The sequence below is a fragment of the Talpa europaea genome (genome assembly GCF_964194135.1).
Source record: "Talpa europaea genome assembly, chromosome: 5".
Classification (NCBI taxonomy): Eukaryota; Metazoa; Chordata; class Mammalia; order Eulipotyphla; family Talpidae; genus Talpa; species Talpa europaea.
In genome coordinates, this window is record NC_140071.1 from 131,012,423 (window position 1) to 131,026,291 (window position 13,869).

The following is a 13,869-nucleotide window of genomic DNA, read 5'->3' on the forward strand; positions in this document are numbered from 1 at the left end:
TCCTAAGAAGAGCTGAACTGCAGAGATTCTGCTTTTCAAATCCTGAGCCTCTGGGTCTTAACTGAGGTCTCTGTTCCTGTCTTCTGCCAGTGTGAACATTAATATTCAGAACTCTGTGTAAACGAGTTTGGATGGCCAGAAAGATTGCCCACGCATGCACACTTCAGCAAATTGGGGACAAGATGCCTTGCGTCTCCCCTGGGATGTGTGGTGGTTCCCCTCCTCCAGAGGTCATTTAAGGGGTTGTTAGCCTCAGATTTGGGGAAGTACAGCAGGTTCTTGCCAGGAAGGCACTCTCCACCTGCCCTTTCTTTTGTTGTTTGTTTCCAAATAAACTGTTGTTGGAATAATCAATTGCTTTTGTCAGAGGGTAACATCAGGTATCTTAGACCCAAGGGAAGGGAGGCCTGTTACTGTCCTTACTGTTACTGTTAAAGCATTCAAGGCCCCCCATGTAGATCATGTCCAGAGAGACAAACAGTGTCTCTCTTGAACCCTAAAAGATTGCAGTTCAAGGCCAGGGAACTTGCATTCCTCTCTGCCAGAAATTGCAGGCCTTGACCCTTTCAGTAGATAGGATGTTACATCTAATCTTGGGCCTTCCAGTGTCTCCATGAGATTGGGATTTTCTCCCCCAGATTCAGAAGACAGCAGGTATCTTTGGGGTCTTGGATTTGGATCTGATAAATTGGAGGGCCAAAGGTGGCTGTCTTGATGCCACCAATGCTAATAGCACTGACGCTTGAGGTTGCTGAGTACAAAGAACTGAAGGCACAAGGGCAGATCTCTTAAATTGTGTGCAAATGGTATTTTTTCCTGTGAAATCTCAATACCTCCCTTAGGACATTGCAGTTGAGATTTTGAGCCACTTGCCTCTGATATTTACTCGTTGGGGATTTTACTCTTGAGAAATCACTGTGGCAACAGAACCATTTTGCCTCCATGAAGACGATGTCAAAGTCTTAAAATCCAGGACGTTTTAAGGCAGGATTCCAACCTCATTACTGCCAGGAATAAGATTCATCCAAGGTGGAAGTGTCCTCCCTTAGAACTCAAATCTGTCTCAGAATGGCTTTTCTTTCTCTTTTGTTTTTGAAGCTAAGCAATTACCTTTTTTTTTTTTAAGAAAAAAAAATTGTGCTAATGCACAAAACTCTTTTTCCCCTTTCATTTATTTGGAATTGAACTTAACAAAGTCAGTTCTGAGCAAGCACTATATATGAGTAATGCTTTTTGTCCATAAAAGAGCATTGACTCAAATGGTATGGGAGTGCTGATTCTCTCCGCTTTGTGCGAGCGTCCGTAATGACAAAGTGCTCATGTCACAGTGTATAATGAAACTATAAATTGTTTTCATGAATGCTCTGAATTTGGTCTTTTACAGGGCAAATTCAAAAGGTATTTAGTGCCACATTTCACATATGTGAATAACGCCAGACGGTGCAATATATCCAGTCAAAGTAAAGAGCCCCCTTTGGGTTCACCTGGGTCCATGTGGTGGGCGATTGTCAGGTGAGCCAGGTCCAGGTGGCGGAGGGGGGCGAAGGAGGGACAAAAATATTCTGCGACTCTTCTATTTAGGGATACGTCAAAAAGGAGGAGGGGAGAGCAGAGAGCAGGGTGTGAAGGGGCCCGACAGATGATGATGGAGGATTGTGGGAGCCGTGGTGGTAGGTGAGGTTTGGTTACAGACATCTGAAGAGGTCAGGACCTGTCACACTATCTCATGTACGTGTTGTAAAGCAACACCAGTGTTACCTGAATTAAAAAAAAAAAAAGCAAAAACGAAGTGTGGGTTGATAAAAAGAGTTAGATGGAGAAAGTCAAATACCATATGATTTCACTCAGATGTAGAAAATAAACAAAAATTCTTAATTAGCAAAACAGATTGGTGGGGATTCCAGAGACGGGACTTGGGTAGATGAGTAGAAGGGGCTCAGCGCTATGGCGGTGGATGGTGGTGATCACAGTGTAGTGTGTACAGATGTTGGATTGTCATGCTGTGCACCGGAAGCCTATGTAAGATCTTAAGCCAATGTTACCCCAATAAAAATTTATTTTAAAAAGCATATGGTGAAAATGCTTAGTTCACAAAATTGATGTCTGGGTGGTGGGTGCCTGAGTTGAAATCATGGAAGAAGTTGTGCATATGTTGGCCAAGCTAGTGAACGAAAATTCTCAAGGGAGAAAACATCTGCACTGCATAGGCAGGTGCGGTCTCTTGCAGTGATTTATGGTTCAATTAAATTATCTTTAATAACATTTTGTGTATTTTTTATCAAAGCCATGTGGGTTTATTCCAGAAAACCATAAAGAATAAAAAATTTAAAAACATGCAAATAATTTTGCTGCCATGAATGGCTAGTAATATTTATAGAAAATTTTATTGGAATATCTTTGTATATCCTTGCATAAAATTTTTGTAAAATATTATCTGGATATATAAATCCAAGCATTTTTCAAACAAAAGCAAGGTCCAGCTATGTGTCTATGTAAATTTTTTTTAAATATTCCTCTTTTTTACTTGTTTATCATATAATTATCTTATCTGTCCCAGTTTGCCTAAGTTCATAAACAGCCAAGTTCTGTCACAGGGGAGACATCATTACCATTCATTTATATGGAAAACACTTTTAGTGATCCCAGACCTAAAAAAAGTAACCCACCAAATCATGCCAAATAGGAGCCTTCTATGTTAATTTAGCAGGAGAAACCTGTACCTATGTGATCTCTGAAATCTAAAAAGGCAGCAAAGGCAAGCCAGCCCTGCTGGGTGCATTAAACACAGACGCTTGACCTGTTTGACGGGTGGCTTGGATTTGTTTGTTTTGTAGTACCTGGTGTGCAAAAGGAAGCTGGAGAGTAAAAAGGAAGCCTTGTTGATCCTTTCCAAGGAGCTGGACACATGCCAGCAGGAAAGGGACCAGTATAAACTCATGGCCAATCAGCTGCGAGAGCGCCACCAGTCCCTGAAGAAGAAATACCGAGAGCTGATCGTATGTATTATAACCCTGACGTCCTGGCGCTGCATTAAGATAGAAAGCCATGCTTTTGACATGCTGTTTTTAAAAGGGTGCTGGAGGGTAGGAGAACGTGGGGAGGTGGGGCTTAAATTCAGATAGTTCCTAAGTGGAAAAATTAAGAAGTGAAAGCTGTCACCTCTGTTTCTTCTACCTAATCCCATTTGCTAGTTGTGGGATGTTTTCTACAGCTTGCTCCGCACTATGAAATACACACACGAGGCATGTGTTTCTGTGATTATGAATTTACTAACTTCTTTATATGGGATTTTTTAGAAAGAGGATTTGTGTTGTAAGTATGCACTAATACTAGAGACTAGCTGCATGTGGTTATTTAAATTTCATTTTTAATTAGTTAGAATGAATTAGAACTGAAAACAGGTTCTTGGGTCTTGTTACATGTCACTGACTTAGTAGCCAAGGGCGGCTGGTGGTCTCTGCGTGGATTTCAGTGATTTGGAACAATTTCTTGGTGGCTCCTGTGTTGGACCGTTAGTGATAGCACATTTCTTTCATTGCATAGTTCTGTTGGACAGCACTATGCGCCCGTTGCTCCACAACCTGCTCTTTTCACGCAACAATTTATTTTAGACATCTCTCTAGTCCACTTATATGGATTTAACTCATTTTGTAAAAACAATAGTTGCATAGTAGTATATTCCAATTTTTTTTAACCTTCCTGTTATTCTAGAATGGGATTTATGCATGTAGATCTTACTTTAGGTTTTCCTATGGAAAGAATTTTAAGGGTGCAAATTAAACTGATGATACCAACTGCATAGAGCTGTTTGGCAGCTTTTTTTACCCCCTCTCACTGATGCAATCTTCGTCTTTTATTTTTTTAAACACTGACACTATCGCTAACATGAAGCCATCTGTGCTGGGATCATTGAACTGTCCTGGAACAGAAATAGAGTAGAAAGATCCCTCAGGTGCAAATACTGTTGTTTTCTGTGTGGCAGCATCAGAGAGCACCGGTTAACTGCGCATTCACTCACTCACTCATTCGCTATCCCACACGACCCACAAGGGAGGGGAGTTAAATCCTTTGAACACAAAAACCTGAGCATGCTCAGTTAATTTTCCTCTATTTGGAGCATAGCCTGTCCCTGTCCGCCTCCCCCATCCACTGTCCCCATCCGCCTTGTTTTGTCCATGGAGAAAACCCAAGCATGGGTGTGCACGAGTTTATTACTATGCCTTTGGCTCTCATCTGTTTAAGAGAGAAACTCCAGCCAAATGAAATTTTATTTCAGTTTAGGCTTTACTCAGAGATGATTTTGATAAATCCAGGGGTTTTTTAATTCCCATAGTTCTAATATATGGGTTTGGTCCTAATTGAAACAGATTCTCTAGGGGTTTCCCAGAATAACTCTGGTTCAGTTTATAGTCAATTTTTTTAGTGTATTCATGCTTGGTTTGACACATTACTGGCTTCAGAGGGTAGAACTGGGGAGGATCTGAATATAAACTGGAAGTTCCTTGAATCTAAACACATCTATTTTCTTTTAAATACAGTGTAACATGTTTCTTTGTAGGATGGCGATCCATCACTTCCCCCTGAAAAGAGGAAGCAGGTAAGACTGATTTCTGATCTTAGATGGTTCTAGGTTATTCCCAGTGATGTCTTACAACAGTGGGGCTAGGGGCAGAGTGATTGGGGAATCCCAAAATGGGGGGAGAAGTCTTTTAATTTTCCAGAATAATTTTGTATTTGGGGGCAGAGTGGGAGAGAGAAATAGTGGTTGTGATGAGGGGTTGGGGTGGGGGTTGAAGGAACCCAGGGATGTTTAACAAGGCGGACGAGAGCTCGTCTGCATCTTGCCCAGTTTCTTGTGGGACACCCTGCTGGGATGCTGCACTGAGGACTGGCTGCAGCTCCCTAGCTCTCTGGCCCCTGGGTGGACGCCGCCCTGCTGTTTAACACTTGCCACTTCAGACTTTTAAAAACAAAACACACAAGGCATTTCTGTTCTTTCCTCCTAACTGGTATAGTAAACGTTGTTTATTGGTGAATCCCATACACCCCCAGTAAGGCAAGGGGAGATTTTACGTGCTCACACTTATCGTTGAAAATGTCTTATCCATACACATGATCTGTCCCTGTACTTTCTGTTCTGTCATATTGGGCTTCCTGTGTAATCCTGGGCTTGTACCCCATTATCCCAATCGTTTTTGCTTTATAACACTTTTAGTATCTGCTTTGGGCTAGTCTCTTCTTTGTCTTCCTTTTGCAGTGTTTCTTGTTTGTTACTTTTTGCAGATAAAACTTAGAAATATTTTATCAAGTCCTTCTCTGATCTCACCAAAAAACCAAAACACAAACAAGCAAGCAGATTTATTGGTATATGGATAATGTTTTTTTTGTCAAATGTATGGATTAATTTGGGGACAGATAATTTTCATAATCTTATATCCTAGATGAATATTATAAATCAACTTTCTTTTAACTCAGTTGCATGTATATGCAAATAGATAGAGATATTGATATAACAGATATCTCTGCTAGAACTTTCCTTAACATCACAATTGTTCTGACATGCCCTTGCATGCCTAGCATAGCATTTTGTGGACCCAAAATGAGCCCCAGAGGGGGTGATCTTAATGCTGTGTGATCCTGGACATGGCGGGAGCCTCTACATCACAGCAAGACTTCAGATATGGTGTAGTAAATAAGAACCCCAGAATTAAAAGTCTCTTGATGGCTGGATGGATAACTCAACACCCTGTTTGATTTCAATGATGATATACCTGGTACTATGTATAAAATCCTTAAGTTTATTACCTTGAGATGTTTGATGCTAAGTAAACAGTATCCAATGTGTGCACACATGTGCACACACATGTGCATGCATGCACGCGCGCGCACATGCACACACACAAACAGCACTTTTACCCTTAAATGGCAACTCAGCGACTGCTCTTTCCCAGACTCCCTGCTTTATTTGATTATTTTATAATGTTCCACGGTTTATCTCAAATGAAATATTTCTGTGGAGCTAATTCATTTTTTTTCCTAAACAACATTACACGGAAATTTATCGTTAATAAATTTTTAAACCTTAGAAGTTTTTAAATAAGCATTCTTTATCCCGAATGGCGAGATGTTTTTGTTTTTGTTTTTGGCAGCTGTGAGCAGTCATCTCTGCCATGACTTTAAAATTTGTTAGTATTCATGAAGGAGTTTTACAGTTTAAGTGCATTCACATTCCGTGACTTGATAATAAAAACTTTACACTGACCGAGGAGAATCTGATGAATTCCAGTAAGTCTGTCAAGCCATAGCCATTCTTACACCTCTAAACAAAAATCATGTCCTAAGCACCGACTTTGTAGCCTTTGAGGATTGGGGGTGCGGTGTGAGCTTGGTTGTGCAGCCTGGGTTGGAATCACTGACTTATCCCACGCAACAAGGTGCACTGGGGTGCAAGCCTCAGAAAGTCTGAATCATCAGCCTGATGCACCCAAAAGTTCAGATGTAGTGCAGGCTTCTGGCGCTCTCCTGTGATGTTCTCTCCACTGTGCCATACATAGCAAATAAACATACAGGACTCCCAAATAGAGTATCAGAGAGACAATGGATACTTTTTTAGTTAAAAGTACCCCCTGTGCAGCATCCAAGACATAATTACACTGAAACTTTAGGTATTGCTTATCTGAAATTCATGTTGAATGGGGCACCCTGTGTTTCATCTGACCACTCTACCACTCTGCCTGTTTTAAAGCCAGCTTCCTCTTCAATTTGGCATCAACTTCCTTTTTTTTTAAAAGATTTATTTATTTATACAAGAGCTGGGGCACAGGCCAGAAGTGTGGGAGTGTGAGAAGATTCACAACAGACAGTGTGGGGAGCAGAACAGGCAGATTGACTGAAAACACTGCTGAGGGGAGCAGCGGACAAGACAGGAGAGGTCTGCCGCACCATGAGAATCTCCCTGGCCAGCCGAGAATCGAACCCACACTGCAGAGGCTGCAGACAGCTTCACAGCGCAGTGCTCAACCCGCTGCACCACCGGGGAGGCCCTCAACTTCCTTTTAAGACTGGTTCCACCATACAGGAGAGGCAGAAAAATGGCCATGACATATAAACCATTTCCTCCAGCCTGATTGGGCCACTGTCAGATGCCCCCGTCCGGTCCCCTGGGACCCACTGGGAGGCAACCACTCATTCACTAGCTTCACTGTCACTCTGATGGAAAGGCTGTGAGGGGGCCTGCAGTGGCTTCCATCAAACTAGTTGTATGGCTTTGCAGAGTTTCCTCTGGGTATCTCAGCCTCAGCTTTCTCATCCATAAAATGGGAGTGAATCGGGTGCCCGCTTGCACAGTGTGACTGTTAGGAGCCAGCAAGAAGATGCAAGCTCAGTCCTGAGGACAGTGCATGGAGCAGGGTGAGAGTCAAGAAGTATTCCTACTCCTCATTCCTTGCTTTAAAATCTCAATTTTATGTTAGTGTGTTGATTCTCCACCAACTTCCCTTGTCAGGACCCTTTGGGCTACACTTGGCATTTGAAGGGCTTGGGACCAAGAGGGATTCTTGGCACATAGAACCTCAGAAGGGTCAGCTGAGCTGCTGCCCTGGGAAGCAGCAGGGCCTCAGGGTCGGCTTCAGCCAGCGCTCGGGGTTCCCGGGCCCCTCACTGCCCTCTGCTCTCTCTCTGTCAGTCTCTCTGTCATGTTTGGGGATCCACTTTCTCTGTCGAATGGGAAACATCGCTGCTGACCTCAGAGGGCAACAGACCCTGTAATCTTTGACCATTAGGAAAAAGAGGGCTCCCCCACCCCAAGGAAGAGACGCCCTTGGAGATCCCTAGCTCAGGCCAGGGGCCCATTTCAACAACAGCCAGCGCAAGCAGGCGTTGTGCAGCTCCAGACAGCTTCTGCCACCACCCTGATGAGATGGCGTCATAACCATCTGCTCCGCTCGCCTCCTTGGGACAGTCTGGCAAGGCAAGAGCGATGGCAGCCGACGTTTCTGAGCACTCACTTGTGGCGGGACGCCAGACGCTGTGTCCCGTTCCTCTGTGGATGAGCTTACCTGTTTCTCACACAACCATGTGGACTAGATGTTGTTGTTTTACTGTTTTCATGTGACAAATGGGGAAACTGAGGCATCTGGTGGTAAAGGCAGTTGTCCAAGGGAATTAAGGTAAGTCATTAGTGAACTTAAGAATTTGAGCCCCTGGGCCTTCTCAGTGGTGCAGCGGTTGAGCGCTGGGTTGCGAAGCTGCCCGCAGCCTCTGCAGCACCGGTTCGATCCCCAGCTACTCCCCGGCCACCGGAGGAGGGTCCACATGGCGTGCAGACCTCTCCTGCCGCCCGCTGCTCCCCTCAGCAGTGTACTTCGGTCCTTCTGCCTGCTCTGCTCCCCGCTCTGGCTCTGGTGAATTCTCTCACCCTCCCGCGCTTCTGACTGTACCCAGTGCTTGTATAAATAAATCTTTAAAAAAAAAAAAAGAATTTGAGCCCCTGCGGTCTACTCAGAGCGTATGCATGGAACTACCATATCTCAGGAAGTATTTGCGGTGCCCTGTGCTGAGACAGTAAGGACACAGGGTGGAAAACAGACCCAAATTCTAGAACTTAGAGAATTTGCACTGTAATTAGGGTGACCAGACCTTCGATTTCCCAGGACCATCTGTTTATTTCCACCTTTTGTCTTGCCATGGTTTTTATTCATGTTTCCTTTCATGCTCCAAAGTGTCTTGGTTTCGATAATCAACAGTATAGTCATCTTAATTGTAGTAAGGATGCTAGGGCCAGACAATAAACAGAATAACTTTTCGTTTGTGGGATGTTCAGTGACGCTCCGTGCTGTGGCATAGATGTATCGGAAGGAAGGCACAATTGTTTTCTGAACTTTTTCACCAGCAGGAAGGGGCAGAAGCAAGCACCCTGACCTGTATGTCTCCTACATTACATGTTTACCCCAAAGGCAAAACAGTAGGTGAAGTACCGCAAATACACCTTGTATAAGCAGAAGGCTCTGGAATAGGAACAGCTGCCAGGTTAGCAGATGGGCGTTGAAGGTCACGAGATCCACTTATTGGAAAAGGTGAAGTCGGCCCCTTTGAGCATCTTGTTGCCCAAAGGCCTTGACTGACTTCTGTTTCTTGATTCAGAAAGAGGGAGCTCGTGGTCTGTCCTTAATGGACGCTTCTCCTGTTCACGTCTCGGCTCAGAGGGGAGATTCCTGTGATCTTTATTCTCCTGTGGACTGAATTTTTGTGCCTGCCCCTTCCCCCCCAAATTCATATTTTAAAATTCTACCCCCCAATGCAATGGCATTAGGAGGGGGCCTTTGGGAGTTGGTTGGGATGGGATGAGGCAGTGAAGGTGCAGTGCTCAGGATGGGGGATAGTGCCTTGTGAGGCTATTTGAGGGTCTGCAGCCCAGAGAGGGCCCTCGCCGACCCTGACCAGACCGGTACCCTGAGCTCAGATTTCCAGCCTCCAAAAGTGGGAGAAATAAATTTCTGTTGCTTAAAAGCCACCTGGTTTATAGTGTTTTGTTATAGCAGCCTGAGCTAAAACATGCTCCTTGGTGGACTTTCCTCTAATTCTTGCCATTTTTCTGGTCCTGTGGTTCCCACACTCTTATGTATCAAAACTATCTGGGAAAATTTGATGGAAGCTACAGACCCTTTATTCCAGAAATGGCACATATTCAGGCTCACAAAACCCTTTTCATGGATTCACAGACCTCAAGCATGGAATCCTTGGAGTTCCTTGGAGCGGCATTTAAGACCAGCCACTCGAAATGTATTTAGGGTTTCTCTCAAATATAAGTTGAAACAATACCACGTCCTCAGTCTTTGTAGTGTTTTGTATGTATATGTGCATCTGTCTGTGTCTATTGTTGTGCATGCATAGATGGGTAGATGGATGGATGGGTCGAATCTCCTGGCTGTCTTCTGAGGTCACACTAGCAAGTTAGTGCAGACTCGGTGGTAAAATCTTGAATTCTGGCGTCCAGCTGCACAGATTCTAATTTAACCTTCCACTTGCTGATTGTGTGATGCTATGCATTTTTCTCCTCTCCAAAATGAACATCATAATGAGATGTTGTCATAAAGTCCTTATGAGGAATTAGTGTGAAGGTGCTTGTAATACGTGCGCTCTTGTCGTCAGTGAGTGCTCAATGACTATTGGGCTCTTTTGTGTTTTTCCTGTGACTTGTCCAAGGTCATACAGTGGGTTAATAAAGCAGGGCTAAAATCCAGATCCTCTAATTTGTGGTTCAATACTCTACTTCGGGTTTTTTGTTCTATATTCAACTCAGGCTGGTTGAGTGGGTAGGAAGCTGAGTCAGCATTGAATACAACCCATTTTAGAAGTCTAAAGGTGAAGTGCTCAATGCCCTCTGCTCAGGCATGGTAGGGAGCCAGCAGCTTACCTGTTAAGCCACTCCCCTTTCCTGTGGCTCCTAGTAACTGGTGATTATTTTTTCCTGCTGTATTTTTGTCTCCTCTTCAGAGGACAGACTAGAATTTTCATGTTTGTAGTTCTAGAAATATAGTTGTCGAGGATTCTGTTAGAACTTGGGATCCTTTTTAAAACAACTCAATTTCCAATGGCAAATCATCCGTTAAAGAAGCTGTGAAGAAGTCGTGACAACCGTGATTGTACTAATAGCTTCTCAGGGGATATTGAAATGAAATTCCTTCTTGATCCTCCAGGCAGAGCCTACACGGAGCACCTCTGCAGGGCAGCAGGGATCACCACAAGATCTCAGACGACCCCTTAGATATTTTTCTTTGGCTAAACAAGCAGTTTCTCCAAAGGAGACAGGGGGGGATTTAAATTATCTTGGGTTACTCCTCTTGTAAGATGGGATTCTTTGGGGTCATGCCGGCATGTTTTTCCCACACAGACTCCTCCTGGGATAAACAGTCCAACACATCTTTAAGATCTTTGTCTTTTTCTGTTGTGATTTCAAGCAGACATACCAAGGGAGGTGTCCCTCCTGGTGCAGTAGGGAGCCTTAGCTTTCTTCCCTTACAAGTGATGGCTTATTCAGACAACATGCAGCAGGATGACAACCCCAGAGAAAGCAGAGCACAAAGTGGCCCTTCGTGGGTTGGGAGGGAGCCTTGTACTTCAGTAGCAAAGTCTTCTTGGTCGATCTTATTTTCATCCACCGTGACTGCAAATCAGAGCAACTTGGTATGTGTGTCCTAGTTTGATGCTCAGAACCTAAAACACCCTTCAGAGATCTCAAGTGCTTTGAGATGTTTCTTTTCATAAGACTTTGAACAGGATGATTTTACTGTCATACCAGGAAACTGGAAAGAAGCCCAGGGTCCAGCCAGAGGAAACCTCCCAAATCATAATAAAGGTAATTTCATCCTAAGCATCAATGCATCTTGCTATAAGTCCTTTGAATCCTTGCAACAAATTTGCAAGGAAGGTATGAGCAGCCCCAATTTATAGATGATGAAATTCAGGCTCAAGAGAGAACTTGGGTGCTCTTAAGGGAGCCACTAAGTGGCAGATGCAGCATCATCATTGCCAAAATTAAGCAAACATTTATTTAAATTGCAACCTCCTAAACCTATTGAAGGGTGTTTGCCTGTGGGGCCTGGAAATGCATTCACTGCAAGTGTGTTTTGCGATTATGAGGTGGGAGCAGGCTGCAAGGGCTCCTTGCACAGCCAAAAAATAGTATGGAGCAAGCGCTGCGTGATTGTTTTTTGTAAATAAGAAAACTGTGTCTGCAGTAGAGGTCATCCCCTGGGCAGTTGCTATGAATCTGGGGCCCTTACTCAGCAAAGCAAATTTCACTCTGTTGCCATCAACAGAGGCATCACCATAGACCAAAGCAGCAGAGTAGAAATTGCAATTAAATTTGTTATCAATCACACCCTCAAGTATATTTGGTGTTTCATCAAAGTTTTCTTTTTAACATATTCTTGTTTAAGTTTGCAATTTCCAATTGAAGATGTGGGTTTAGAGTTCTAGAGAATCAAACTTTTTAACACTAAATAGTTAAGTGACATTTTCCAAATCTGACTTCTCTTTCTCTTTTTTTTTCCTTACTGTTGTTGAGTGAGTGCCTAGGTTAAGGGTTTAGCTCTCTTATTACTGTTCCATCCCACTGTTGGCATTCCAGTTTTGATAAGTCAGCTATTTGAGAAGTAAATTACAGGACTTTGTGGTGTACATCATTTTTATGTAATGATGTAGGGTAACTTTCCCACAGTTAGCTTACTGAAAAGTTAGCTGATAAATTACAAAGATGGGGATCACTGAAGGGTTCTTCCTGAAATGTTGCTCCTTTCTGCTCCTGGCCACCTAGATAATTATTTAAGGGCACAAGTGAAAACATGCTGTCTGCCCCTTTTATGGCTGTCCCCAAAGTCTTGGTTTGCATGAGGTTGAAAGAGAAATCTTAAACTCTTACTCATTTTCTTTCTATTTATTTTTATTGCTCAGGGAAGCAAAGCTTTCCTCTAGTCTGTTACATTCAGTGTCTGCAGACATGCAAATTTACCTGACAAAAAACCAGATTAACAGGAGGAAAAAAGCATACAATTTAATGAAAATTTTGTGTGCATGGGAGTTCACAGAGTGAAATTCAAAGAAGTGGTTAGAGTTGGGGCTTATATATCATTTTAACAAAAAAAAGGGGTTTGGGCTTCAAGAGATGATAGATCGAAACCAATGGAAGATCAGACTCATTTTGGTAATTTGCCTCATTTTGCAGATTTGCCTCGGTGACATCAGAAGCTTTCTCAGTCTCTGGTGTTGAAAGTTGTGTTCCTCTTCCTGGCACAGGGGGAGAGACACCCTCAAAAATGGAAATTTGTGCCCTGCTTATGAGCAGAAAAAAAAATGAGCAAGAACTCTTTCTGTATCTGTTGATTCTCAATTGTCTTCAGCAATTCAGAATGATGGCCATTGCCAAATGTGATATATAATTAAGTTTTTGAAAGCTTCCATCACTTTTTAGAAGTTAAAAAATCTATCTATGCAGTAAGCAACTCTGACATCTTTTGCAGCATCGATCGGAGACTGCAGCACAGTGGTAGAGGCATGTAGTGGAATTTGGGAGCAGGAGGACATGACGGAAGGTGGAGAGGCTCCCCTATGACCAACCTGCCTTCCAAGGAGTTTCTGCCAAGAGGCAGAGAGGTTAGGCAAGAGCCAGCCTGTTCTCTCAAGTCCCGGATAGCTCTCCTTCACCACAGCTGTCAGGATCTGTGGTCCTTGTCTCTGTGCTGGGAGAATTTCGATCAGCATTGTACTTCCCACACCAGCTGTTTTGGTAGAATGTCTTTGCAGACGCCACTTGTAATTGGGGGTAGAGTTGCTCCATGACAAAGGGAGAATTGTTAGGAAGTTAGAGTCTGAACGTTCTTTTTTTTTTTAAGATTTATTTTTTATTAATACAATAGCTGGGGTACAGTCCGAGGCGCAGGAGGGTGAGAGGATTCACCAGAGACAGAGCAGGGAGCAGAACAGGCAGATAACCGAAAGCACTGATGAGGGGAAGCGGGCGAGACAGGAGAGGTCTGCTGCGCCATGTGGGTATCTCCCTGGCCAGCCAGGAACGGAACCCATGTTGCAGAGGCTGCGGACAGCTTCACAGCGCTGTGCTCAACCCGCTGCGCCACCAACGAGGCCCGAGTCCAAACGTTCTTTCTATCTTGGGTTCCCCAGCTGTATTTTCCTTCTGTCTCTCTCCCCTTCCTACCTCATCCTGATTTTAATAGATAAACTTCCAATTAGAATAGAAAGAGTAACTTCAATATATGGATTCTACATTGTATTCCCCTCTACTCAGACTTCTGTATTATCTGAGCTAAAATGTCAGCCTTGAACATCACCCCCCGCTGGATCTGAATGTTG

General features: G+C 43.6%; 1 protein-coding gene across 1 annotated transcript in view; it reads left to right on the forward strand.

Annotated features, from left to right (window-relative positions):
* CCDC149 (coiled-coil domain containing 149) overlaps nt 1-13,869 on the forward strand; it is a gene marked incomplete at both ends in the record, with an annotated part of 96,488 nt that overhangs the window by 33,266 nt on the left and 49,353 nt on the right. Inside the window, 2 exons of the mRNA XM_084233567.1 lie at nt 2,835-2,996; nt 4,559-4,597. Coding sequence (XP_084089693.1) covers nt 2,835-2,996; nt 4,559-4,597 — 201 coding nt within the window. The remainder of the gene's footprint in view (nt 1-2,834; nt 2,997-4,558; nt 4,598-13,869) is intronic.